General features: G+C 39.5%; 1 protein-coding gene across 1 annotated transcript in view; it reads left to right on the top strand.

The window, feature by feature from the left end:
• Positions 1-27,945, top strand: part of MYH15 (myosin heavy chain 15) — a 151,760-nt gene that overhangs the window by 63,337 nt on the left and 60,478 nt on the right. The window contains exons 21-28 of the mRNA XM_047792948.1: positions 1,053-1,189; positions 6,119-6,374; positions 10,199-10,441; positions 11,543-11,722; positions 13,383-13,528; positions 17,131-17,221; positions 19,459-19,848; positions 27,268-27,394. Coding sequence (XP_047648904.1) covers positions 1,053-1,189; positions 6,119-6,374; positions 10,199-10,441; positions 11,543-11,722; positions 13,383-13,528; positions 17,131-17,221; positions 19,459-19,848; positions 27,268-27,394 — 1,570 coding nt within the window. The remainder of the gene's footprint in view (positions 1-1,052; positions 1,190-6,118; positions 6,375-10,198; positions 10,442-11,542; positions 11,723-13,382; positions 13,529-17,130; positions 17,222-19,458; positions 19,849-27,267; positions 27,395-27,945) is intronic.

The raw sequence follows: 27,945 nt of genomic DNA on the forward strand, positions 1-27,945 counted from the left end.
ATATCAGGTTGTTTCTAATGATATCCATATAAGAATCAAATTATTTGAAGGAGAGTTAAAGGGTCTGGAGTGAATAGCTTGCAGAAAAAGAACTCTGTTAAACATAATTATAAAATGTTACTCAACTTCCGCATTTTGAGCACCTGAGAGTCTGTTTCTGCTGTTTGTTGTTTCTGCAGATTTTCACTCCTGCTGCCTTGCTTCCTTGTATGTTTAGTTATTTTTGCTGTGTCCAACTCACCTAGGCCAGGACTAGCATGAGATGAGAGAGCCTCCCCAGGCATAAAATTTAAGGAGGTACTCTCTCTTAGAGTTGGGTGATCTGTACAACCCTGCAAGTGAGTGCTTCCTTAAAATTTGTGCTTTAAGTACCTCCTTCACTTCATCTTGGCCATTACTAATGATTCTTGAAAAACTACTTATGTGGATTAAAATACCTAAGACAAGGGTGACTTTCTCTAGAGCAGAGGTCAGCTGATTGTGGCTATCTATATACATGGCCTAGTGGCTATATACATGGCCTATTTTTTCATATGGTCCACTTACTAAAATGGTCTGACATTTTAAAAGGATTGTTTTTAAAGAGGAAGGAGAAGAAATAGAAGAGAAGAAGGAGGTGAAAGAGGAGGAGGAAGAAGTGGCTGAGGAGGAACAGGTGCAGTGGAGAGGTTACAGGGACTGTATGTGGCCTGAAAAGCCTAAAAATATTTATTATCTGGCCCTTGACAGAGAAAGTGTGCAGACCCTATCTGGGTCTATCTTAAAAATTAAACTAAGTTCCCTAGACATCTTAGTCTTTCTAAGAGATCAGGAAGTGGATAGTCTTAGTTCTTAACGGACCAGTACAAACACAGGATTAAATAAAGGGTTTTATTTTTTTCAAACTTTAGGCTTATAAAACCAAACTTTCTAAACTTTACATTTTACACATTAAGAAAAATTAATGAGAAATAGAATTTATAAACAAGCATATTAGTTGCTCCTAGGGCCATTCAGTAGACATTTACGGAATGACCATTATGAGTGGAACTAACATCTGATATTTCCTGCAGGTGTTTTTAAAATCTGGCTTTCTGGGCCAACTGGAAGCAATGAGAGATGAGAGACTTTCTAAAGTCTTTACCTTGCTCCAAGCCAGAGTACGGGGAAAACTGATGCAAATCAAGTTCCAGAAGATTCTGGAAGAGAGGTATGTTATCTCTGCCCTGCTGCCCCACTGCTAGAGTAATGGTGTGCCTCAGTCGGTGTGACCTTGTCTCATTGCCTCATAATAGGTCAGGTAAAGAGCTCTGCCACCTCTGCTTAGACTTAACTTGAACTCCTTAAAATTATGGAGTATCAAACAGCACAAAGGGCTTTTATTACCATACCTAACTAATAAGCATAATGCAGATGTATCTTGCATTGCCTCCAGCCTTTGCTTTGGAGGGATTCTTTATAGTCGACCAAGTCCGATCTCTGAGTGGTGTGACTCATAATTCAAAACAGAAGCAGACCTAGAGGGGTTCGCGTGCATCCCACAGCCAATTCTGTGGAGACGTTTGCAGCCAAGTGGGTAGTTGTTCTGACCCTTTTATGACATCACCTGGGTCAGAAGCTATGACTTTGGGTGACATGTAATTCTCTTCATTTCAGGCAGGTTCACTAGGGACATCTATCACCACCTCTGGATACTGAGGTGTAGGTTTTGTTTATTCTTTAGTAGATCATGGAAAGCAAGCTAGTCAAATCTCCAAACAAAGGGACTATGAGCAAGGGATTTATTTGGCGGTTGTTATATATTTACTTTTTATTGTAGCGTAGTTTATCTTCTGGAGAGAGGTCCACATGTCTTGGTATAACTTGCTTACATGACAGTCTGTTAATTCCTTCTGTAATGAAAAATATCATTACATGGTGATGTCAAAAATATTAGAGAGACGTCTCCTAAGAGTCTTCTGTGACCCTCATATAGTGTTCGATGTAGTATGAGAGTTTATGAGGGTTTGGGGATCAGGGGATATGGCTTCCATGACTAGTATGTAAATTGGGTAAGCTCTTAATTTGCCCATAGTTCACTTCCTTTACCTCTAAAATGAGGTCTTTACTATGCATTCTCTCTAAATCATAGAATGACTTTAAAAGAATTATTCTTACAAAATATTTCACAAAAAGAAAATACTGTAACACAATCATGGAGTTATCAAAGAACATCAGTTTTTTTTGTTTTTGTTTTTTTGCTGTTGTTGTTGCTTTTTAGGGCCACACTCATGGCATATGGGAAGTTCCCAGGCTAGGGGTCAAATTGGAGCTTTAGCTGCCAGCCTACACCACAGCCACAGCAACATGGGATTCGAGCCGCATCTGCAAACTATACCACAGCTCACTGCAATGCCAGATCATTAACCCACTGAGCCAGGCCAGGGATGGACCCTGAATCGTCATGAATATTAATCATGTTCATTACTACTGAGCCACAAAGAGAAATCCCTGAGTCACAATGAGAATTCTGGAGTGCTTCGTTGGCAAGCCCCCTTCAATTTCTTAACATTGTCTCATTTATGTTGTAATGGCTCACAACTTAAAAATAAATTAATTAACAATGTCGAAGCCCTTTGTGCATTTCTCTCTTGATCCAGGTCCTATTCCTAGCTCCCCAGATCCTGAATTTGTATTTATCATTCTGTGTTTTATTCATGTTTCATATATAAAACATATAAAGGTTTAGCATTTTTCCTGTAGTTACAACATTAAAAAAAAATAAATTAACAGACACAGTTGAAGCCCCTTGGATATTTCTCCCTTGATCCAAGTTCTTTGGAGATATGCAGATAATCCTAAAGTGTTACATGATTTTGCATATTTTTAGCCCTTATGTAAATATTCTATATGTATTATCATGAAATTTATTTTTTATATTAGTACTAGTTTTGCAACTTATTAATGTCAATAAATCTAAGGTTAGATTGTTGATCTTAACTGTTGTATAATAATCCACTGCATGATTATACCACAATTTATTTATCCATTTTCCAGCTCAACTAAATTTGAGTTATTTATAATATTTTGCTATTATAAACAGTTTTGCAGTGACATTTTTGTAAATGTCTTCCTCTGCACATATGCAAGAGTTTCTTGAGGGCATGTTACTCAAAATGCTGGTCCATGCTCTGATAGTATGTGGGTAGCAGCTGGCCAAGGCCCACACTTTGAGTGGTATTTCTCCAGGGTATTAATTATTAGATTTTAGGCTATATACAGCTTCAACTTTATGAGATATTGTCAAGAAGCTTTCTATTTTACTCTTTACTACAAGTATATCAAAGTCCCATAGGTCTATATTCTCCTCAATTTGTGCTATTTCAGAATTCGAAAGCTTTTGCCAAACTTCATCATATCTCTGACTTTGAGGAAAGATATTTTCCATTTATTTATTTATTCATTTATTTATTTTTTAGGGCCACACATGTGGCATATGGAAGTTTCCAGGCTAGGGGTTAAATTGGAGCCGTAGTTGCCAGCCTACACCACAGCCACTGCAAACAGGATCAGAACTATGTCTGTGACCTACACCACAGCTCACGGACATGCCAGATCCTTAAGCCATTGAGCAGGGTCAGGGATCCAACCTGAGTCCTCATGGATACTTGTCAGGTTTGTTATCACTGAGGCATTATGGGAACTCCTGATTTTCCTTTTAATATGTTGTTTTCTGTAAAGTTTTTGTAGATGTATTATGTGGAGGACATGTGTTCCATCTTATTTTGTTAAGCACATTTACCAGGAAATGGTTAAATTCTTTTTTTGCATCTACTGAAATAATTACATGACTTTTCTTCATTAACCTGTATACGCGTTGAATTAAATTACTATATTTTTTGAATGTTAAATCCACCTTGTTTATGAAATATTATCCTTCTCATACATTGTGGGTTGGTTATATTATTATAGTGTTTTTGCATCAATATTCATGATTAAATTTAGTCTATAATTTTTTCCCTTGATGTTATCTGATTTTTGAATCAAGGTTACCTTAACCTTGTGAAAGAGCTGGGAAATGTTTCCTCTTCAAAACATGAAACTATTTATTTTGATTATCTCTTTTTGAGTGGTTGGTAAACTCACTATCTAGATCTGGTTTTTCTTTTGTGATAGATTTTACAACTTTGATTTAATTTATTGAATAATTATAGGCCAACTGAGATTTTTCTTATCTTGAATCAGCTTAGATGAGTTTCTTAAAAAAAAGAAAATCTACATTTATTTTAAATCTTCCAATTTGCTAGATTATAATTTTTTTTTTGTCTTTTTGCTATTTCTTTGGGCCGCTCCCATGGCATATGGAGGTTCCCAGGCTAGGGGTCGAATCGGAGCTGTAGCCCCCGGCCTATGCCAGAGCCACAGCAACGCAGAATCCGAGCCGCATCTGCAACCTACACCACAGCTCACAGCAACGCCGGATCGTTAACCCACTAAGCAAGGGCAGGGATCAAACCCGCAACCTCACCGTTCCTAGTCGGATTCGTTAACCACTGCGCCACGACGGGAACTCCGAGATTATAATTTTTAATCTCTACCATATCTATAATTATGTTTCTAGAGCATAATCCTAGACCATTCTTAGAGTATATCATTCCTAGTGTTTTTTGTGTTTATGTGCTTTTTATTAATTATTCATGTCAGATGTTTATTTACTTAGACTACTTAACAACTCTTTAAATTTTTTATTTTTTTCAGTTGTTTAGTTCATTAGTTTCTGATCTCAGATTTATTCTTTCCTTCCTTCCAATTACTTTGGGCTTATTTTTCTAAAATCATAATTTTTTTCAGTATGTCTAATCTGTTGCTTTATTATTCCACTGAGTATTTGATTTCAATGAATATACTTTTCAGTATTAGACATTTTATTTTATCCTCTTTCAACTCTGTCATCTCTTTTATCACAGTGGCTCATTTCTTTTTGTTTTTTCAATTCTTTATGCCTTTAATAATTTTTAAAAAATATTTTATTTTCCACCACATTGTCAAATTATCTGAAATTTTCAGGGGTTTAATTAAACTTTTTATTGTGGGTGCTCACCCTCACTGATGGTTGACTTTTTTTTCTTTATGTATTTTGTGATTTTAAATTGTAAGCTCATCTTCAAAGAGACTTTATTTAAGAGAACTCTGGTGCTTGGTTTTAGGATATCACACTTTTGTATTTTCCCCCCAAGGGCCTAAAGGGTATTTATTACCAGTGTAAAAAATGATTATGGGAGTTCTCGCTGTGGTTCAGCAATAACAAACCTGACTAGTGTCCATGAGGACATAGGTTCGATCCCTGGCCTCGCTCAGTGGCTTAAGGATCCAGCACTGCTGTGAGCTATGGTGTAGGTCACAAACATGGCTCAGTTCTGATGTTGCTGTGGCTGCGGCATAGGCCAGAGGCTACAGCTCTGATTGGACCCTTCACCTGGGAAACTCTGTATGCCAAGGGTCTAAAAAGACAAAAAAAAAAAAGTTATGAAGTTATGCTAATTTCTTGCATATTTCCACACTAATCAGTAAAATAATTTAAACCTTAAACACTCCAGTGGTATTGGTTCACAATTTTTTTTCTAAGTTAGGATTTTTTTTTCACCATGAGCCCAGACAAAATCACATGTACTTCTCTGACTTCCGTGTCATTGGAAGAATTTTTAATCCTCCTTTTCATTAAGGGTGAAATTCATTGAAAATCTCAGTCTGTTCTTTACCCACAAAGATATAAAAATACAAACCCTGCAATACCAAGACTGGCCTTCTCCTTTCATAAAGTTGGTCAGGCTGTACAAGTATTCATTTTTTGCTCAGTTTTTTTTTTTTTTTCTCCCTCTATATTTTGTAGCCTCTTTAAGGCTCAGCTCTTATTCAGAGGATGTTTGTGGTGGGAGCATTTTCAGGACACTTAGTCCACAGCATTGCTAGCCCCAGAAGTCTCAAAGGGTTTTTGCCAGAATCAAATGAGAGCTTGGATGTAGAAGTGCTTTGAAGACCAGTGAGAATTTACAATGACTCCTAAAAAGATGCACTTAATAAGGATCTTAATTTGGAAAATAACTCTCTTATAGTCTGGGTGAACTTGCTTTCTTTCTTTTTTTTTTTTCTCTTGATTTAGGGATGCACTTCTTTTGATCCAATGGAACATAAGAGCTTTCCTGGCTGTGAAGAGCTGGCCTTGGATGAGGCTCTTCTTCAAGATCAAGCCTCTTATTAGATCTGCTGGAATGGGAAAGGAGGTAGCTGGACTGAAGGAAGAGTATGTGCAGCTGCAAATAGCCTTGGAGAAATCAGAATCTCAGAGGGAGGAACTAAGAGCAAAGCAAGTCTCCCTTATCCAGGAAAAGAATGACCTGCTTCTTCAGCTGCAGGCTGTGAGTGGCCCCACCATTTCTTCTTCAAATCAAGTTTCTAATTAGATTCCCTTGTTTTTCAGGCAGTGTTGACTTGAAAAAAAAAATAATAGAGGAACATGCTTTTCAAATACTATAGAATTTTATCCAATACAGACAATGGAAACACTTGGAGAGAACCCTGTTCTTTCATGAAAAGATTTCATTGGCAGGATGTCTTTGAAAAAGGGACAAACTATTAGATGTGTTTTAATTATATAAGCACATGGAAAGCTATCATGGGAGCCAGGAAGCTCTGGATCTTACATTCTGTAACCCATTAGCAAATCAAAACACAGGATTTTAGTAGGTGCTAAGAAAAGCTTACTTGAGACCATCAGGATTATTGCAGTATGCTCCTAACTGGTTTTCCTGATTCTGATCTCCCCACTTGACCTTCCCTCATCCAAATCAATATTACAATCAGTTGAATGTTAAAATAGCTGTTTTCAACCTTGGCTTTGCATCAAACTCATTTGTGAAGCCTTAAAAAGTAAGAAGAAAGATGCTTAGACTTCACTCTCAGATATTTTGCTTAAGCAGGTCCTGGGTGGGTCCATTTAATCCTTACAGGGGATTCTGATATCCAGTCAGGATTAAGAACCATTGTCCTAAACTAATATCAGGATGCTTCCCTGATGAACAAGCTTCAGATCATGCAATATGTGTATTATGCCCTCCAAACCCTTGGCCATGGCATGCAAGTCTCTACACCAATCTGAGGTCCACGTGCCCTTATTCAGTCCCTTTCATACTCCTCTTCTCTAGCTACCACAAGAGAAGCTACTACTGTTTCCTGTCTAGCTACCATGAAACTAGCTGCTACTGTCATCCCCAAACATCCCAAAGGCAAGATGAGACTGTATCCACCTTTATTGCATTCTCCACCTCACTTAGCACAATGCTAAGTCAAAAAAGACTGGGTTTATCTCCTACACTGTTGGTGGGAATGTAAATTGGTACAACCACTATGGAAAACAGTATGAACGTTCCTCAGAAAACTAAATATAGAACTACCATATGACCCAGAAATCCTACTCCTAGGCATATATCCGACAGAACTTTTATTCAAAAAGATACATGCACCTCTATGTTCATTGCAGCACTATTCACAGTGGCCAAGACATAGAAACAACCTAAATGTCCATCAACAGATGAATGCATTAAGATGTGGTATATATATACAATGGAATACTACTCAGCCATGTAAAATAACTCAATAATTCCATTTTCAGCAAAATGGATGCAACTAGAGATTCTCATACTAGGTGAAATAAGTCAGAAAGAGAAAGACAAATACCGTATGATATCACTTATGTGTAGAATCTAAAATATGGCACAAACAAACATATTTACAAAACAAAAACTGACTCACAGACATAGAGAATAGACTTGTGGTTGCCAAGGGGGAGGATGGAGGAAGTGGGATGGATGGGGATTTTGGGTTTGGTAGGTGCAAACTATTACATTTAGAATTGATGAACAATGAGGTCCTACTATATAGTACAGGGAACTATATCCAGTATCTAGGGATAGACCATGATGGAAAATAATATAAGAAAGGGAGTGTGTATATATATATATGACTGGGTCACTTTGCTGTACAGCAGAAATTGATGCAATGTTGTAAATCAACTATAGTTAAATAAAAAAATACTGTGTTCAAATACAATAATATAAATTAAAGTTTTTCCTGCTCTTTGCTTACTTAAAACAGAAAATTTAGCCATTTTAGACTGACCTGATTGATTCTTTTCTTTGGGGGCTATGCCAGTAGGCCGTATATTACCTGACAATTTACACCCAGACCCGCATTTCTGATACGTATTTAATACAGAAATGGTTCTAGAACTTTACTGTATATCAGCCTCACCTGGGATGTTTCTTAAAAATACAAATTCCTGGCTCCACTCCAAACCTACATTAAGATCCACACTGTGAGAATAACAGTTTGAAATGTCATATTTTGTCTGGCTTAGGAGAGAGGCAGCTTTTGGATGAGACCTTGCCTCCCAGTTTTCATCATTCTTCCTCTCAACAAAGAGTGTGGCAATGCTACTTGGGCTGATGTGGGCGATAGAAATGCACCCAACTTGTGAGGGGATTAGTGGGTAAAAGCCTGGGATACAGTGTTGGGGGCATAGCAAATACAAGGAAGCCAATTCCAGGACGACTCCAGGAAGGCTGAGATAAGTTCAAATTGTAACTGTTTCGAAAAGCTGCCCTGGCGGTGAAATATTTCATCATCATTGATTTTTAAGGGCCACAGCTCAATACAGTAGGAATCAAGGAAACAAGGATTCTTTCAAAATCATTCGCATACTCAAAATACCAGCTTCAGTAAGGGAACCCATTTCAATTAGCACTCTGAGTATGTGAGAAGATAACTGCCACTGGGAGAAGGATGTTCCTGCTGTTAAAGTGTCACACCACTGCTTGGTTGGCCCCAAACCTGCCATCATGTTTAATGAGGGGATCGATGGCAGTCGATTGGATTGTCCTCTTCATTTGGTGATGGTGACAGGTCCTGTTCACATCCTGAATGGAAGACAGCAAACAGCTATTCTGCACACCAACTCCAGGACGAACTAAGATCAAATGTCCCTGTTTGTTGCCAAATGTTGGAAGCTTCTCTGATGCGCATGGGATCCTTTTTGCCCTGACATTTTTGTTCATTTTCTATGTGGCCCTGCTCCTGGGTCTTCAGTGATGTTGGAGACTCACTATTCTATACCACCCCCATCTGTGCCTGTTTGAGCCCCATATTTTGGGCAGACAGGCATCCTTTTGCTGGGAGTTATCCACAAACAATAGCCTGGATTTTTGAGATTTTCTGCTCTTGATCAAAGTAGATTAAACAACTTAAGCCAAGCAACTAGGTAGTTAACAGATTGCCCACACTGCAGAGGATGGATGAGGTCTAGAGATAGAAGGTGGAGATATGAATGAAACTAGGCTGCAAGGAGACCTACAGTAATTAAGAACTTGCTCACAAAGAGGAGGTTTAATTTAGCCTCTAAATGGAGACAAATTAGAGGCGTTCAGAGTCACAAAAGGTGCTTTTGTGGCAAAAAAGCCACCGGCCCATAACACAGGAACAATGGGTCACTTAGTGAGAGTTGGAAACAGTACATTTGAGAAGATAAAAAGAAAGAGTATTTTACACTCTATATGTAAAACTTGTGGAATTTATTGCTGGCAGAACCATAGAGAAAACGATTTTAGTTGGAAATAATAGTGAAATCTAGTTGGTGATGGGCAAGGAACCTCATATAAATTCTCAATTCAGCTTGTGAGTAAAAAATAGATGGCCCAGCTCTATTTATTAGAAAATGCTTATATATTAAACATGTGCATCAGGGCTCTTATAATAATGTTATAAATATTCTATTGTCTGAGGGGGACACCGCTTTTTTAAAAGACTGTATTCTGAGTAGGTACCACCCTCAAAGCAGACGCCCACAGGGATGCTTCCCATAGCTGTGATTGAATCAGTACACCACTGATTTTTGGAGGCAGTTTAGCTCCTTAGGCCACCAGGATTCTATTAAGTGCTTGAGAAGAGGTAATCTAATCTACTGAATGGCCTGAAAGATCGAAAGCACCTCCAAACACGAGCAACTCCTTCACTTCTCAACAATAGGATCAGGGAACTGGGAATATTATTTCAACTGCTTAGGAAAGGTAGGTGAAAGTGCCGGGCAGAGGCCAGGCAATTATCTCTCCACTATGTGTTAAACAGTATTTTCGCCTGGCTGATAAATTACTTCCAGCTGTTGGCAACAATTTTCTCCTCATCATGGCAGGAGCGAGAGACCCTGGCGAATGCTGAAGAGCAGCGCGAGGCGCTGATTAAATCCAAGATCCAGCTGGAGGCCAGCGTCAAGACGCTGTCTGAGCGGGTGGAGGAGGAAGAGGAGATAAATTCGGAGTTGACTGCCAGGGGGCGGAAACTCGAAGATGAATGTGCCGAGTTGAAGAAAGAAATCGATGACCTGGAAACACTATTGGCGAAGTCACAGAAGGAGAAGCGAGCTACAGAGCACAAGGTACTTTTTCTATAATGTCAGGAAGGCCTAGATGCTGGAATTCCACACCCCTGCTCAGGCTTCGGGACCAGGCTTGCTCTGTTTAAATTAATTAACACAGTGGCCTGCAACTTTACAGCACTGGGACTCAGACCTGGCATAAAATGAAGAGTCTGATGAACTGTGCTGTCCTGATTCAAATACCCAACTCAGATTTATGGAACTCCACTTAGTCTCCCCAATGAAAGGGTTCCATTTGTTCCAATCTTATTGCATCTGAAAACTAATAGAGCAAAATGGTTTCATTGGGCCTCTATCCTTTTTCAGAAGGAGAGGGAGTGGGATGCAGTTTATTGAAAGGTGATTTGGGATGAGTCTGAATCCCCACCCCCGTCATCAATTTGGAATTTGACCTTGAAGATGTCATTTTAATTCCAGCTAAGGACTTAAATGTTTTGTTCATTTTAGTTGAGATTTTTCACTTGTGCATCTGTGTATAGATCAAAGTTAGCTGAGGAGTCTGTATCTGACCTCTAATTAAAAAAAAACAAAAAAAAAACAGTCTCCAGAATAATACTGTCATTTTGGCAGATGATTAAATCGCAACTCTTGTACTGTTGGTTCCCTTTCAGAAGCAGCACATGGCCCTGATAGAAATGGCTTCCATTTTTGCCTTTTTTATTGGCTGGAACTCTTCTTTAACTGCCACTTTCTTAGGCTATTGAAGCACAATGAGATTAATACATGCTCTGAATACTCAAAAGAAAGCTAAATTACCTTTACTGGTGTTCTTGTTACACAATAATATGATGCTTTGAAAACTGGCCCTCCACTCACCTATGTTGATACCATTTGATTGCTCAAAGCCCCCATTCCCTGACTATGACAGATAACAGATCACTGTGTGTGTGTGTGTGTGTTTGTGTGTGTGGGTGAATAAAGGAAAAAGTGAGTTTAGAGTTTTAAAAAGCCCATCAGGAATTTGGCTATATTTGGTGCTTTAGGACGGTTGATACCTCATGAGATTTTTGGGCCTAGAAAAGAGAGAAGATGGCCCTTCGGGTTTATACTGCACCTTCCAGGGGTGGCTCTCTTGGAGCTGTTGTCATCTTGTCCCCGCAGGTCAAGAGCCTGACTGAGGAAGTGGAGTCTCTCAATGATGACATCAGCAAACTCCACCAAGCAGCTGACGCCGTGAGGGAGGCTCACCAGCAGACCCTGGAGGACCTGCACGCAGAGGAGGAGAAACTGCGCACTCTGAGCAAAGCAAGAGTGGAGTCACTGGAGCAGCAAGTGAAGGAGGTTGGTGGTGATACGTCTTGCTAGTTAGCTGTCTACATCTACACAAACCTCCTCATTTTACTTAGTTAATCTATCCTGACATCTTCGGAAAACCTTGTAGCACGGTTTGTTTCCCTCATTGTTTAGAAACGGAAGTGGTTTTTTTTTTTCCTTAACATATACAGAACCACCTCAGAGGACCTAGAATGTAATCTGTCTATTTTTAAATGCAACTTTCATGCAACCCTGGGCAGTTGGGAGAACATGGCAATGAGTTGCAATGGGTATTGCTCTAAGGGACTGAATGTTCCCCACAGAACCTGGTCTTTTGCCCCACAGATATGCTGGTACTTTATCTGACACTAGTATTGAAGGATTGTGTAAAGGTCCCTTTGTGGCTCCAGTGACGCATTGAGGCTTGTTATGAATAAGTCACAAGCTGTGTTCTACGTACGCTATTGGTAATACTTGTAAGATTCTGGACATAGTGCCTCTGTTTTGCCTCCAAACACCCTGTGAAATAGAGATGTTGCAGACCAGTCTCAATGGGTAGATTCATTGCTCTTCCAGTCTCTTCCCAGCCTGACAGAGTATATGCATTCACTGTTTTATTGGTCCCCAAAGTTTAGCCTTTATAAAATTGCTGACAAGGGTCGTTAGCTTTTTCGTATCTGCTTTTTCCTCGTGCCTCTCTATCAATTTCCTCTATTACCTATTAGTTGTCCCACTTCTCTTCCTGGTTCCACTGATAGGTAACTCACAAAAAGTCTCAATATGAGGATTTATTGGTGTGTGTGTTGTATGCATACACACACAATCTCTCACACTTGTTCTCTCCTGGAGTTTATTTTCAGGTTTTCAAATACACCTTCCAGAAAGCCTACCCTTTCCCCCATTTGAATTTTATACCTTTTGCTGGTTACAGGAAATAGCTTCTATTGCAGCAAAGTACACATATCAATGAAAAAACAGCCATATTGTAACAGTTATCTAGCCCCCTGCTAAATGTACCTTGATGACATTGTTGGCAACACTGATCCAGACAGAACTGGGATGTTCTGAGTATCTTGGTAAGGGTCCCAGAATATGACAACATTGTGGACCAGACAAGGGTACCAAGGTGGTGAAGGAGGTATGGTGAAATCATGCCGTATGAGATGCATTTGAAAGGGTCAGTGATGCTGACTTGGGAGACTCTGGACAGCCACCTAATATTCAGGAATGATCATGTGGAGAGAGATTGGCTTGGTGTTGCTCCAGGGAACAGAGCTTAGACTTGTGGGATGAGTTCACAGAGAATTCTTTGGCTTCTTACAAAGAATCACTCCTGAGTAAATGGACTTATCCACCCATGAAATGAGCTGCCATGTAAAGAAGTGAGCTTCCCATCACTGGAAAGTGATCAAACAAGGGCTCCCTAGGCATTTATTATGGGTTTCTTTCATAGGCTAGAGCACCTATTCCTTAATCTCTGAAGTTTTCCTCCCTCACTGTGATTTCTAGATTCTTTCGTTATCCTGTTGTTATGTGTGATATTTTAAAATATCTATCTAACTGGCACTATTTACAGACTCTGCTTGTATTTTTTGTTTTTCCCCCAGAGGGTAAGTGGTTAATGAACACATTTAGTAAAGTAGAAACTTTACTGTTTATTTGGCTAAATCCTATCTCCTTTTGTCAGCTGGAGGGTGCCCTTGAGCAGGAGAGCAAAGCAAGAATGAACTGTGAAAGGGAAAAGCGCAAACTGGAGGGTGATTTGAAGCTAAATCAGGAGAGCATGGAGATCCTGGAGAGTGGCCAGCTGCAGCTGGCAGAGAAGCTGAGGAGGTGAGCCACCTTTCTGTTGATGTGAGATTCTGGGAGAACTTATGTGGGAAAGAACAGCGTTCTCACCTCATTTATCCTCATGACCCTAGGGCCAGATGTCTCAAGACCTGAAGGGGGAGATAAGAGAAATAATAAGCCTAGGAAATTAATTTTTTTCTTCCTAGGCTTGATGCATTTACTCTCTTTTTATAATTATGTAATAACCTACAAGAAAGTAACTGAGAAGACTGACTAGCAGATGCCCGTGAAAGGTGTGAGGCATAGGAGAGGCAAAAAATTGGAATTTGAGGTTACAATCAAAAAAATAAAAATGGCTCACTCCTTTTACTCATGATGAGATCAGTGGCATAAAACATTTAAAAACTGAGGAGTTCTTCTGTAGCTCAGTGGGTTACAGGCCAGGTGTTGTCATTGTGGTAGCTCTGGTCACTGCTTGGCATGGGTTTGATTCCTGGCCCAGGAACTGCCACATGCCATAGGTGTGACCAAAAAAAAAAAAAACCAAACATACAAAAAAAAACTGTGTAAAAGTAAAAAATTCATCCTAAGGTGAAGTCCATACACCATCTTATTATTAAAAAAAAAACTTACTTGCCAGATAGATAGAACTTTATTAACACATATAACTTTTTGGGTCAAAAAATTTACTACATATGTATTAAACCTTAAAATTTAAGCAAAACATAACATGGTCAAAATTAGTGGCCTTTCAGCTCATGAGGAGTCCCAAGGAGCTCAGGGCAAGATGGCCCTCTCAATTTATTTTTATTGCTGAGTGAAATGGATTTCCTCACCTTGTCCCTTTTGTCTGCTAGACTTTCTTCTAACCATTACAGGTTTTCAGGTTATTTGGAATAGATTAAATACTAGGGGGAACCAGTGAGGTGTAAGAATGAGATAAGGACATGGAGGTCCTGTCTTGGCACAACAGAAACAAATTTGACTAGGAGCCATGAGGTTGAGGGTTCAATCCCTGGCCTCCCTAGGTGGGTAAGGGATCTGGCATTGCCATGAGCTGTGGTGTAGGTGATAGACACGGCTCGGATCCTGCATTGCTGTAGCTCTGGTGTAGGCCAGCAGCAACAGCTCTGATTCTACCCCTAGCCTGGGAATCTCCATATGTCAGTGCAGCCCAGCCCTAGAAAGACAAAAGACAAAAGAAAAAAAAAGAAGGAATGAGATAAGGCCAGGTTAAAGCTGGGATAATACTCGTTGCTGGAGCCTGCAGAAAAACGTTAAGCAAGCAGCTGTGAGCTTCTGGTTTTCCTGTGTACATGGGTTTCCATTTTACGTGCTTGTGGTCAGACTTGATTAATAGCCTACTAGTAAGTTACTGAACTTGATAGGTGGTTGAAAAAGATGAAATAAGTCACCCTATGAATGTAATGGAACAGTGAAAAGCAAAATGATGATCGAGTTCCCTTGGCCTTCAATTTTGAAGATTGTGTTCCAGCTCAGCAAAGTGAAAATGATACTCCATGTCCTTGTAGGCCACAGGTCAAAGAGCTCTGAAAACTCATATGTTTTCAGGAAGTTATAACTTTATTATACAATCTTTTCTCTAAATGGACCTATGTCTATAAGGAAACTCAATACATGAAAAGGGGGCATTTTAAAATAGTGATGACATGATAGACTATTTTAAATAAATAGTACTGAGATGACTAGCTATTCATTTCCTGAGGCAAAAGTTAAATTTCTTCCTGACACTATTCACACACACCCAAAGTCCAGTTGCACTAAAGAATTAAATGTAAAAGTAAAACTATAAAATCATTAGAAGATGCTGTTTATTCTCAATAGCCGACATATGAAAATAACCAAAATGCCCAGTAATGGATGAATGGATTTAAAAAATGTATGTACATATAATGGAATGTTAGCCTCTTTTTAAAGGAAATCCTGTCATATGTGACAACATGGATGAACCTGGAGGACATTATGCTAAATAAAATAAGTCAGTCACAGAAAGACAAATCCTGCATGATTCCAATTATATGAGGCATCTAAAACAGTCAAACTCATAGAAACAGAGTAGAATGGTGGTTACCAGGGGCTTGAGGGCAGGGGGGAGTGTGTAGTTGCTGTTCAATGGGTATAAAACTTTCATCATGCAAGATGATTAAGTTCTAGAGATCTGTACATCATTCCTATAGTTAGCAGTAGTGTACATTTAAATATTGGTTGAGAGGGTAGATCTCATGTTAAATGTTCTGTAGTAACAACAACAACAACATGGTAAGTCTTAGGAAATTGGATTCTTAGGAAACTCCTTGAATAAATCACAAAAAGCCAAAAACATAAGAAAATCTTGGTAAATTTGATGATTATACGTTAACATTTTAAACAGTTCTGTGGCAAAAACCAATGTAAATAAAATTGAGGTAAAATTTAAAGCAGGATAAATATTTGCAACAGATATCAAAAATAAATATCCAGAATACTAAAGTAAAATCTATAATTCAATAACTAGATGAACAACCTAACAGAAAAATGGGCAAAGGACACAAGAGGGCAGTCCATTTGTTTTATTGCTCATTTGAAAATCCTCATAGTTGACAGCATGCTGCCCTTACTAGTAAACAAGGTCATTCATAATAAAACAATGACATGCTAATCTGTTAATTAGGAAAAACTTTAAAGGATGCTAAGATTAAGTTTAATGTAGAGAAATAATGTCACATTGCTATTGGAGGGCAAAAGGCAAGGTTATAAGTTTTTAAACACATACCTATACCTAGCACAGAAATTTCTTGCTCAACATCTGCTCTGTAGAATTACTCACATGTACACAAAGGCACATGTATATAAACAGTATTATTTGTAGAAGTAAAATTGGGGAGGGGGGAACCTAAGTTCTTATTAATAGGGAAGTGGATAAACTGCGTGATGTTTTACATGATATATAAATCATATACTAGTATGTCACATTTAAGTTTTTTTTTTCTTTTATTTTTTTGTCTTAGGGCCACACCCTTGGCATATGGAGGTTCCCAGGCTAAGGATCCAATCAGAGCTGTAGACACTGGCCTACGCCACAGCCACAGCAATGCCAGATCTGAGCCATGTCTGTAACCTATACCACAGCTCATGGCAACGCTGGATCCTTGACCCACTGAGCAAGGCCAGGGATTAAACATGAGTCCTCATGGACAGTAGTCAGGTTCATTAATCACTGAGCCACAATGGGAACTCCCTGTCACATTTAAGTTTTAAGGGATGCAATCTATGTGTAGGCCAACATGGAAAAATCTCCATGTTTTATTGGGTTAAAAATGCTGTACTCTATAAATATAAATGTATAAAATATTATACCTTTCACAGTAAAGAAAATGAAACTCTTTCTACCTATATATAAGCACAAACATGTCAATACTTAGAACTAAGTGTCTGGAAGGATTCACACCCAACTGATTATGGTGATTACCTCCAGAGAAGGAAGAGAGGCTGGGTATAACAGCCAAGAAGACTTCAGATATAGATGTAATAGCTGAATTTTTACAACAAGAATGAATCCATGTGTTATCACTATAATTTAAAGAATGTTTAAACAAAATGTTTTTACTCTGAGCAATTCTACTTGATACTTCTTTTCCTAACAGGAAAGAATTAGAAATGAATCAGATGAGTTCACAGGTAGAGAATGAGAAAGGCTGGGTGGCTCAGCTTCAGAAGATGCTTAAGGAGCAACAGGTAATTATTTATCAAATACCTGTGTGCACATGTAGTTAGATCCCAGAGGGGTGATTGGTGCTTCAGTGACAAATGCTCTCCTGAGGTATCTGTAACTTAGCCAACTACAGACAGAAGCAGAAAAGGTGGTGGTTGAGAAGATAACATGACATTCTACAGATACGGGACTAAGGGGAAAACTACTGTTTAAGCTTTGATTTCCTTATTATGAAGATAATAAAAACAAATAGCTAATTTGTTGAATGTTTGACATAAACTAGGTATTGTGCTAAAATCCTGAATGTGTGTATTTTTACCCATTAATCTACTTCTGACAATCTTTTAGCTAAAATTAAATGCAACAGTACGTTAAAGTGGTAAGCTCAGTGGCTGACCTGTGGTAAGCGTTCAATGTTACCAATTTAATTTTTTATGGTGATTAGTCTTTGTGATTAGAAGGCAACTATGCTGAAAATTTGTTTCGTAGCTACTTGTAGCCTCCAAACATTATTTGATAATGAGCAGCTATTTATAAAATTTAGACTATGCCGCTGTTTTATACTATATGACCACATTATAAAATAATTTAAAATATGGATACATATAACTCCTCACATATATGTGTGGATGTATTTTCTTCTTTGGAGCTAAATATTCAGCTCACTAATGCAAATGTTACTCAAAATCATTTTGGAACTTTTTTTCTGAGACATTTTGAGCCAGATAAGACCAGTGAGTCTCACTTCTTTAGGGAGATACTTTTTAACATGGTATCAATCTCCAAGCAATTATCTGTCATATTCACCAGACTTGTCTTCAAATGATACTTTATCCAAAAACAATTTCAGTTTATCAAATACAAATTTTCTTACCTTAATGACTTTAAAATGCTCTGAAGATTATTTCTGAAGAAACGTTTCAGAAATGTTTGGGTCAATGACAGTATTGTTTGGAATAAAGGAATTGGATTCCAAGATAACTGATTGTAAGGGGATCATGATCACCTGGTGTAGAAATCATAAATTTTTAGTACCTGCTCTGTCATTAACTAATCTACAGATCTGATAGCCTTATCCATTTAGTTTGGTCTAGAAAACAGCTTCTTCTAAGCCATCATACCAGTATTTAAGGAAAAATACCCTAAAATAGATTTTTTTTTGTCTTTTTAGGGCCACACCCACGGCATATGGAGGTTCCCAGGCTAGGGATGGAATCGGAGCTGTACCTGCCCCCTACGCCAGAGCCACTGCAATGCCAGATTTGAGCCTCTTCTGCGACCTACACCACAGCTCATGGCAAGGCCGGATCCTTAACCCACTGAGAGAGGCCAGGGATCGAACTTGCAACCTTATGGTTCCTAGTCAGATTTGTTAACCACTGAGCCATGATGGGAACTCCCTAAAATAGAATTTATCCTTTTTTCCTTCTACCTTAACCTATGCCTTATTATTTAAGGTGATGTTGATGAACATCATTGGCTTTATTGGACTGTCCCACAATGATGCTATGGAGATTTGTACAGCTATTTGCACTTACACTGAAAGACTTTTGGGCTCTGAGATTTCTTGTCACTACTTTTCTTTATCTAATAATTTTGCTTCTAATGATATCAGATTGCTATTCAGTTAGGACTCTTATTCCTCCATCAATTTTAATTTGTTACTTCAATTGTCCTGCTACTTGAAATCACCTGAAAACTAAGGAACTTAAGTTGGCCAAGTAACCAAGTCTTGTCAGAATTGTGTATAAAATTAAATTGCTGCTCTTTCTTATGAGTTAGCACCTGAACTTGGAGATATTCAGTCTATTGATCAGATTTTTGCCCAAGTTTCTAATAGTTGAGGTTGTTGTGTAAACAAATGCTAGATAAATGAGGTATTGTATATAAAATTTATCATTTTTTAAAAATAAATTCTCTTTCAAGTGTTTTCTTGTTATATGAAAGATGTTCTCTATTCCTTTGGAAAGTGCTTTGTATTAAAATGTCCCCTCCATGTATATAACATAATGAAGTTGCTCATCACTAAGGGCTGAAAAATTGGAAGGAATTGCCAATTCTAATTCTGGTCTTAGTACTGATTCGGAGCAAATAACTTAATTTCTGTGTATTCTATCTTCTTTAAACTATAAAAATGGGAACCAAAAGTGTTATGCTATTTTTCTTAGTTGTGAGAAATTTTTTAAAAATACAGTAAAGCTCCTGAACATAAAATATGCTCCAAGAGCTTAGTAAAAGTCAAAATTATTTACTGCTATAGACTCAGATACAGGATTTGAAAGAGGAGCTGGAAGCTGAAAGGACCACTCGAGCCAAGGTAGAGAGGGAGAGAGCTGACCTCACCCGGGAGCTGGAAGACTTGAATGAGAGGCTGGAGGAGGCAGGAGGGGCCAGTTTGGCTCAGCTGGAGATATCTAAGAAACAGGAAACAAAATTCCAGAAGCTTCGCCAAGACATGGAAGAGGCCACACTGCACTTTGAGGCAACTTCTGCCTCTTTGAAGAAGAGACACGCAGACAGCCTGGCTGAGCTGGAGAGCCAGGTAGAAAATCTACAACAGATCAAGCAGACCCTGGAAAAAGACAAGGGTGACTTGCAGTTAGAAGTGAATGACCTCCTGACTCAGGTTGAGCAGATGACCAGAGCTAAGGTAAGGACCATTGCCAAGCCCTCCTTGAGGTTTTAGAACATGGAAGTTGGTGATGGCAGGGGGAGGGAGGGAGAAAGAAGCTAAAGCATATTAGTGACTCAAAGTATTTGCTAGTGAAGGATATAGTCTTGAGATTGGCTAGATCAAGTCTAATCTCAACAGTTATTGTCACATGACCATCACCTGAATGTAGCCTGACAGTGGCATCCAGTTTTATTGGACTTCCAGTCCATGTTCCTTGTGGGTCTTTCTGGTGATGATGTCATAAGTAGGCTGGAAAAGTGAAGCCACTAGCTTTTGAGTGGTGTTTCTCTCTTGAAGAACTGCTTTGAGTTGGGAGCCATCCTTAGCGGGGGCGCGGCTCAGGTATTTCAAGTCCCTCTGAACAAATGGCTTTTCAGGGAAGAAAAAATGTTTTCTCCTTCATGTCTTCTGGCATCTCTTTAAGGAGCCAACACTAAGAGAAACTTTATCACATGTTCTCTCTTCCCTGAGCCCATTAATCTCTACACTGCAAGTTCTCATCTCAAATGACTAGTATCAGATCACAGGTAAGGGCCTCTTTACCTTCTGGCAGTTGAGAGGAGGCTGGCTTGAGGTCATGCAGAGCAAATAGCTGGTGCCAAATTCTCCTCATGAGCAGAATCTGTAGCCATCTGGGAAAGGGATGAACCAACAATAAAGCTTGATCTCCATGGATGGTGGCCAGAAAACTGTAGACTTTCTTCTGAGATGCCGAGTGGCTCCTGAAATGTTTAGCCTTAACTTACTTTAAAGACCACATTGAGTAGAAAGAAATACGACTACCCTGCTTTCCCCTCTCTTTCTCTCCACCATCCCAGCCATCCCACTTCCGATTATTTTAAAATATAAGTTTAATGAGTACTTAGGATTTCTCTTTTCCATCTCTTCCATATTCTGCATTTACTGTGGATTCTGTCTTCAACTCAGCAATGAAAATATTTTCAATCCATGCCTTGTTGGCTTCATTTTCCTTCTTTAGCCAAAGCGAGCCCTGGAAGACTGCACTCTCTCTACACTCTGTGCCTCTTCTTTATCCTCAGGAACTCTTCTGTTTCTGTACATTTTAGTGGGAAGTCATAAAATCATAAAACTGTTGATAGGTTCACCATAAATCCATACTAATTAGGTGTGAATTTTATACTTTCTAACTTCCTCTAGAATTTCATTGCTGCTGAGAAGTTCTTTAATCATCCAACTTACTTTTATTTTAGAAGAGAAACAAAGTCAGACTCTAACCCTGCCTTTCTGAATTCATCCTTTTAATAAATAAGACCTATCTGAAAAGATTAAGACCATTAATTATAATTTCTCTCTTCACCTTATCAGTTATTCACTCATCCATTTCTTTCCTTCTTGTTCCAAAAAACAAAATAATCTTCCACATAACTATTATTTACCCATTTTATTTTATTTTATTTTATTTTTTTGTCTTTTTGTCTTTTCTAGGGCCGCACCCGCGGCCTATGGAGGTTTCCAGGCTAGGGGTTGAATTGGAGCTGTAGCCGCCGGCCTACAACAGAGTCACAGCAACAGAGGATCTGAGCCACATCTGCAACCTACACCACAGGTCAGGCAACACTGGATCCTTAACCCACTGAGCAAGGCCAGGGATCGAACCCACAATCTCATGGTTCCTAGTTGGATTTGTTAACCACTGAGCCACGATGGGAACTCCATATTTGCCCATTTTAAAAAACAAAAGACTTTCCCTCACATACCAGGGATTATATTTGGAGAGAAAACCAGTCTGTCCATATCTCTCTTAATCTGACTCCTTAACCAAAGAGTAATATTCTATTTATCTATTGATATATAACAAATTACCCTAAAACCTTGGCGCTTAAAACAACTATTATTCTCTCTTGGTTCTAGGGATTGACAGGTTAGCTCAGATGGCAGTTAAGGCTGGAATTGTTTTATTCACTCACATGTCTGGCTCAGGGGCTGGGATAGCTGCACAGTTGGGGGCTGGTTGGAAATCTCTCTTTTCATGGGACCTCTCCATATGGCTAGCTTGGTTTCCTCACAGCATAGCACCTGGAATCTGGATTTTTTTCATGACAATTCAGGGCACCAAAAGGAGGTATTCCAAGAGACCAAAGTAGAAGCTGCCGAGATTCTTGTGAGGTAGGCTTACAGTACTGTCTGACTCCCATCAGTGATGAGGCACAGGGGTAGGGGGTCTACCCAGGGGTGTGGATACTCTGAAGTTTGGCTCATTGAGGGGCCATCCTTGGAGACTAGCTCCCACAAGTGGGTGTAAACCTCATACCTCCTCCCTCCTTTAACCTCTGCAGTGTCTTTTATTTCCTCTGATTATCTTAAAAGTATTTCCTTAACTGGTTCTTTCGAAGTTCAGTAATGTCTCCTTTCCTTCAAATTAGCATGTCTAAAACCAAGCTCATTACCTTCTCCTGAAGCTGACACATTTCCTGGGGACATGTTTGTCCCTGGCACCCCATTTCTTCCATCACCCAGGATCTAAGCCTATAATTGATTACTTATTTCCTCTCTTGTCTTTTGCTTTCCAATTAATTATTACAGCAGATCCATTTCACACCATCTTGCAACTTTTCATTCCATTCCCATTCACATGTAGGACTTTCATTATCTTTCTTTTTGTCATGTTAGGGCCATACCCGCAGCATAAGGAGGTTCCCAAGCTAGGGGTTGCATCAGAGCTGGAGCTGCTGGATTATGCCATAGCCACAGCAATGCCAAATCTGAGCCACATCTGCAACCTACACCACAGCTCACAGCAATGCTGGATCCTTAACCCACTGAGTGAGGCCAGGGATTGAACCTGCGTCCTCATGGATGCTAGTCAGATTTGTTTCTGCTGAGCCATGACAGGAACTCCGGACTTTCATTATCTTTTAACTGGACTCTTGCAAGGGCTTTCTAAATTATCTTTTTTTGCCTTTAGTCTTTTTTCCTTTTAGTCCTTCTTTCTATTTTATATGGTATCCATATGAACATTTTGAGATGGCTTTATTGAATCATGTCCCTGCTTCAAAGTGAACTCCAAACTTCTGCCCTTCAAGATTCGCTAGAGCCTGTGATCTGACTCCACTTGCTCTGCCAGTTTCAGATTCCATTATTTTGCTTTCTGGATCCTCCATGCAAGGATGCTTGTCTTCCACCAGATATCCATTTTTCTACCAATATGCCTTTTCCAAACTGAAGTGTCTCCATGGAATGCTCAAATTTAACTTCCTTTATTAAAATTTTATCTGTATCTGAATTCTTGTCCGCCTAGTACTGCTGCATTATATAGTCTTTTCACTTTGCTTAAATAGAAAACATTTCTAAGGCAGAAACTAGGTCTTATTTTACTCGTGTGTACTACATGCTTTCTATAATCTGTATACTCAGTTACTAGCATTAGTTTTTACACAGGCCTCTTGGGATTCTGTGACTCACAGCTCCAATGATTTGTCCAAGGTCACAAAAATTATATAGCAGAGATGGCCCTCAACTCCAAATCTTGTGTATATCTGTGGCTGACCACATTCTGCCACTGCCTTACATATTTCTTGGTGGGATAAATTGATTCCCTTCACTCTCATAGGCATATACATTATGCTGAACTTTATCTAGAATTGTTTACTTCATCTTTTCCTGAATTATAGTGCCAAAAATGCCAATACTCAGTGGTACAGTGGAAACTGAAACATTTTCGAAAGCACATTATGCTGACAGAGAGGCCCCGGGCAATTTAGAAGTTATAGGCAATCTCACAATTATCTTGATTATTTTGAATTCCCATTGGTTTCTGGATTTCTAGGAGGCAGCATTTTTATGCATCATTTTAAGAACTGACTTCAGGATGCATGTGCATTATTCCCTTAACCTCTTCCTGCCTGGTATCAAAATTTTGTGTCTAATCTTTAAGCTTAAATTTGAACCTCCTATCTTCAAGCTTAAATTTTGATGGCACCACCCCTTTGAATGTTCTATCCCTGTGTAGGTCACCTCTAGATAAACAATTTAATTGTCTCTTGCATATCCTGCTTATGAAAATACTTTTTCAATGGAAAACACTATAGGGGTGTTAACAGGGCCCATGATTTCTACTATTGGAAGCTCTGCCTAGGGGCAAACGCCTTTTCTGTGTGCCTGGGTGGCTGCCCTCTCTGCAGATATGCACAGACCAACTGGGCTTTACCACACAGTCTCCTCTTGAAAACTGGGCAGTCTCTGGCTCCATCACTTACATTTTCCCCACCATTGACCAAGCTGTCTTTTAGAGATCTGTGTTCTTCCCCCACCCTCAGCAAATAGGTATGTAGCAGAGTATACTGGAGGGCATACGCAGAAGTGGCATTTCTCACATCTGGCTGTGTTCCTCCTGTCCCAGTTCATGGGTCATTTATCATTGGAGTTAACATAAAATGAAGATGGTTCACATTGTCATCACATTTTTATCCAGTTTCTTTTGGGACCTAGGATTTGCGACAATTTGAGCCAACTAGGACGTTAAGGCAATCAATCCTTAACCCTTCCTTTGTTATTATTTGTTGCAACAGATACGTAGAGCTCTAGTATCTAGTGCTTGACTTTTTGGTTTTTTTTTTTTTTAACATCCTCTCAGTCAGTTTATCAGTTCAAATCCTAAATCTAACACATACTAGCTGTGTGAATTTAGGCAAGGTATTTAGCCCCTCTGTTTTTTCATTTATAAAATTAAGCCAATCTGAGCTCTGGAGGAATATTAAGGAAAGTGAGTGTGCTGACTTTGACTGTCAAATTACTTCCTTTTCTTTTCTTTTCTTTTTTTTTTGTCTTTTTAGGGCCGCACTCGTGGCATATGGAGGTTCCCAGGCTAGGGGTCGAATCAGAGCTATAGCAGCCAGCCTACGTCACAGCCACAGCAACATGGGATCTGAGCTGCATCTGCAACCCACACCACAGCTCACAGCAACGCCAGATCCTCAACCCACTGAGCAAGGCTAGGGATGGAACCCGCAACCTCATGGTTCCTAGTCGGATTCGTTAGCCACTGAGCCACGAAGGGAACTCCTTAAATTACTTTCTGAAGTAAGAGCAAACATATTCAACATTCAAAATATTAGACATTACAAACTAAGACCTCTTTTTTTTATTGCTACTCTTGCTTCTAGTAGCAAGTGGAGAGTGTGGGTAATTGAGTGTGCCTGGCATTTAACATCAGTACTCCAACCTATATGATGCTGATGACATGGCACAAAAAGCTTGTTGTTGAATCTCTGTCAGGTTTGGTTTCATAACTGTCACAAGGACTGGGTGTACTGCAGAACATCTGTGAACAGAACTACATGGCATTGCTTATCAGCCTCCAAATGGGCAGAAACCAGATTTGGCTCTTCACTTGTTTGTTAACAAGTGGATAATGCTGGCCAAGTTTAAAAAAATTGAGGGTTTGGAGTTCCCATTTTGGCTCAATGGGTTAAGGACCCAATGTTGTTTCTGTGAAGATGTGGGGTGGATCCCTAGCTTTGTTCAGTGGGTTAAGGATCCAGTGTTGCCACAAGCTGTGGAGTAGGCTGCAGATTCATGGCTGTGGTGTAGGTTGTAGCTACAGCTACAATCAGCCCCTGGCCTGGGAACTTCCATATACTGCTCATGTGGCAGTAAAAAGAAAAAAAAAATGAGGGTTTGAGATTTATAAGGAACCCTTGAAATGCGACCTCTAACTAAACGTTAGTGGGTATGTTGGTCAACATCTCACTAACGTCTGCAATAATTTGAGTGCCTTAGACACTTATTAAGTGCCCCCTCCTTTTTTCTGTCAAGCACTTCGTTTGGCCTTGGGGATATAAGATGTAATCTAGGAGTCTTTCATAAGGAGTTCATAATATTCATCAGTGTAAGCTTAAAGAGAACAATCTTCAACACAGCATAGGCTCCAGCTAGAGAGCTCCAAAATACTTGCTGATTCAGAAGTTTCCCAGAGGACCAAAACTGGCATCTTCTTTGAAATGTTTCTGGTCCATAGCCATTGCTTTATCATAGAAATTAGGTCAAAATTGAAACTAGTAGACTTAAATTAGATTTCATGGTTTTTACCATTTTTTTTTTGGAATGCTATTGATGTGATCCTTTCTTTGTCATCATCTTCTATTTCCATAGCACTCTTTATAGAGACAAAAGTCTCATGGGGTTATCATATAAAATGAGATTTAACACATATAAAACACAAAAACAGCTATGTAAAATTGATAGAACCATGGATCTATAGTACCATCAAGTGTCATTTTATGACTTCTGATATATTAATAATAAGAATGCAGAGTTCCCACTGTGGCTCAGGGGTTAAGAAGCCAACATAGTGTCCATGAGGATGAGGGTTTGATCCCTGGCCTCACTCAGTGGGTTAAAGATCCTGCACTGCTGCAAGCTGCAGCATAGATTTTAGATGCATCTCAGATCCCTTGTTGCTATGACTGTGTTGTAAGCTGGCAACTGCAGCTGATTTGACCCCTAGCCTGGGAACTTCCACATGCCTCAGGTGTGGCCCTACCAAAAAAAAAAAAAAAAAGGAATGAAGATTACAGCTAGGCAAAGAGGATAGCACCATCTTACACTTGGCAGCTCTTTGTCCTAAAGATATTGGGCTTCAAAGTCATTGGCATAGCTTCCAGAGTTTGGCAAGAATCTGATGATTAGTTACCTAAATCAAGTAGAAGCACAAAGGCCAAATGGCATGTCATTTTCTTCAAACATGAACAACTAATTCTGAGAAGTTGGGGTTTAGGATTGAAACACTAACTCATGAGCCTGCAGCCTTAGGGATTGGGAGGGTTCAGTTTTGACAGTTTAAATTTCTGCTATTATGCAGAATCAGCTCAGATCCACCTGCTTTCTCCTGTCCTTCTTGGTCAGCCCTTTGCATTTCCTTCCTTCCTCCCCTATCCTCTTGTATCTTTCCTTTCCCTTCCCTCTGAAATGACTTCCTTGATACTGGAGCTCCTAGTATATGCTAGACACTATTCTAGGCACTGGGAGTATAATCTGTGATTAGATGGACTCTCTACTGTCATGAAACTTATATTCTAGCAGGAAATAAATGTGGTATAATATATAATATACTGTCACAAATTATGAATATGTATTTCATCAGTATTTGAGACATTTCCTTTTTTCAGAAAAGTAAAGAATTCTAGAAGGGGATCTAAATACCCAGAGAGCTGGGTTTCTTCTTTATCACATAAGATCTGAAAAATTTGGCCTCTTAGGGGCCCAGTCTATTGTACTTACTTAAATTAGAAAACGTGGTTTCCCAGTGCTGGCTGTGGCTTTCAGGGCAGAGCAGAGAACAGTGGTCCCAGGAACCACCCCTATCCTCCTTCCTTATCCAGTTAATTCAGCACGGCTTCTATAAATCATGTCCAACCTCTTCTTCTCAACTCACAGGCTAATGCTGAGAAGCTCTGTGGTCTACATGAAGAACGCTTGAATGAAGCAAATGCAAAACTAGATGAGGTGACTCAGTTGGCAAATGACCTGACAGCACAGAAGGCAAAGCTACGGAATGAGAATGGTGAGGAAACGTTCCGTGCTGCTTTACTTCTCTGTCTCCATCCCAGCAGACTGCTGAGATGATGAACACTTCACTGAGCCAGAGGGGCAGTTAACAATTCCAGGGGGAGGAATGAGGCCCTGGATGTACCCTCGTCCACAGACTTGCTCTTACCTTGGAAGTATCACCTCTGTGCCACTTTGGGAGGCCCTGCCCAGCTCTTTTTCATGAAGGAGAAAAGCAATGTGCAGTTGGCTGAAGCCACTCTCAAGATCAAAAAAGGGTAGGGCCTATCCACGCAGTCTACAAGACATGCCTCTTTATCACATCTACCTCACTGAAATAGGCATTGTTTCTAATTTTATATAGTGAACCCATACCTCTTTTTTTACACTCAGTAAAAGCCATAGTCGATACAATAGCTTGCAGGGGCCACATGATTGAGCCCCATTATCTCTCTGACCACTTCTGTTTTCCCTTTTCTTATTCTGCCTTGGTCACCTTACCCTCTTTGCTGTGTTTTAGACATACCAAGCACACTCCCACCCTAGAGTGCTTCCCTATTTCCTCTA

This window comes from Phacochoerus africanus, chromosome 1 (assembly GCF_016906955.1).
Source record: "Phacochoerus africanus isolate WHEZ1 chromosome 1, ROS_Pafr_v1, whole genome shotgun sequence".
NCBI lineage: Eukaryota > Metazoa > Chordata > Mammalia > Artiodactyla > Suidae > Phacochoerus > Phacochoerus africanus.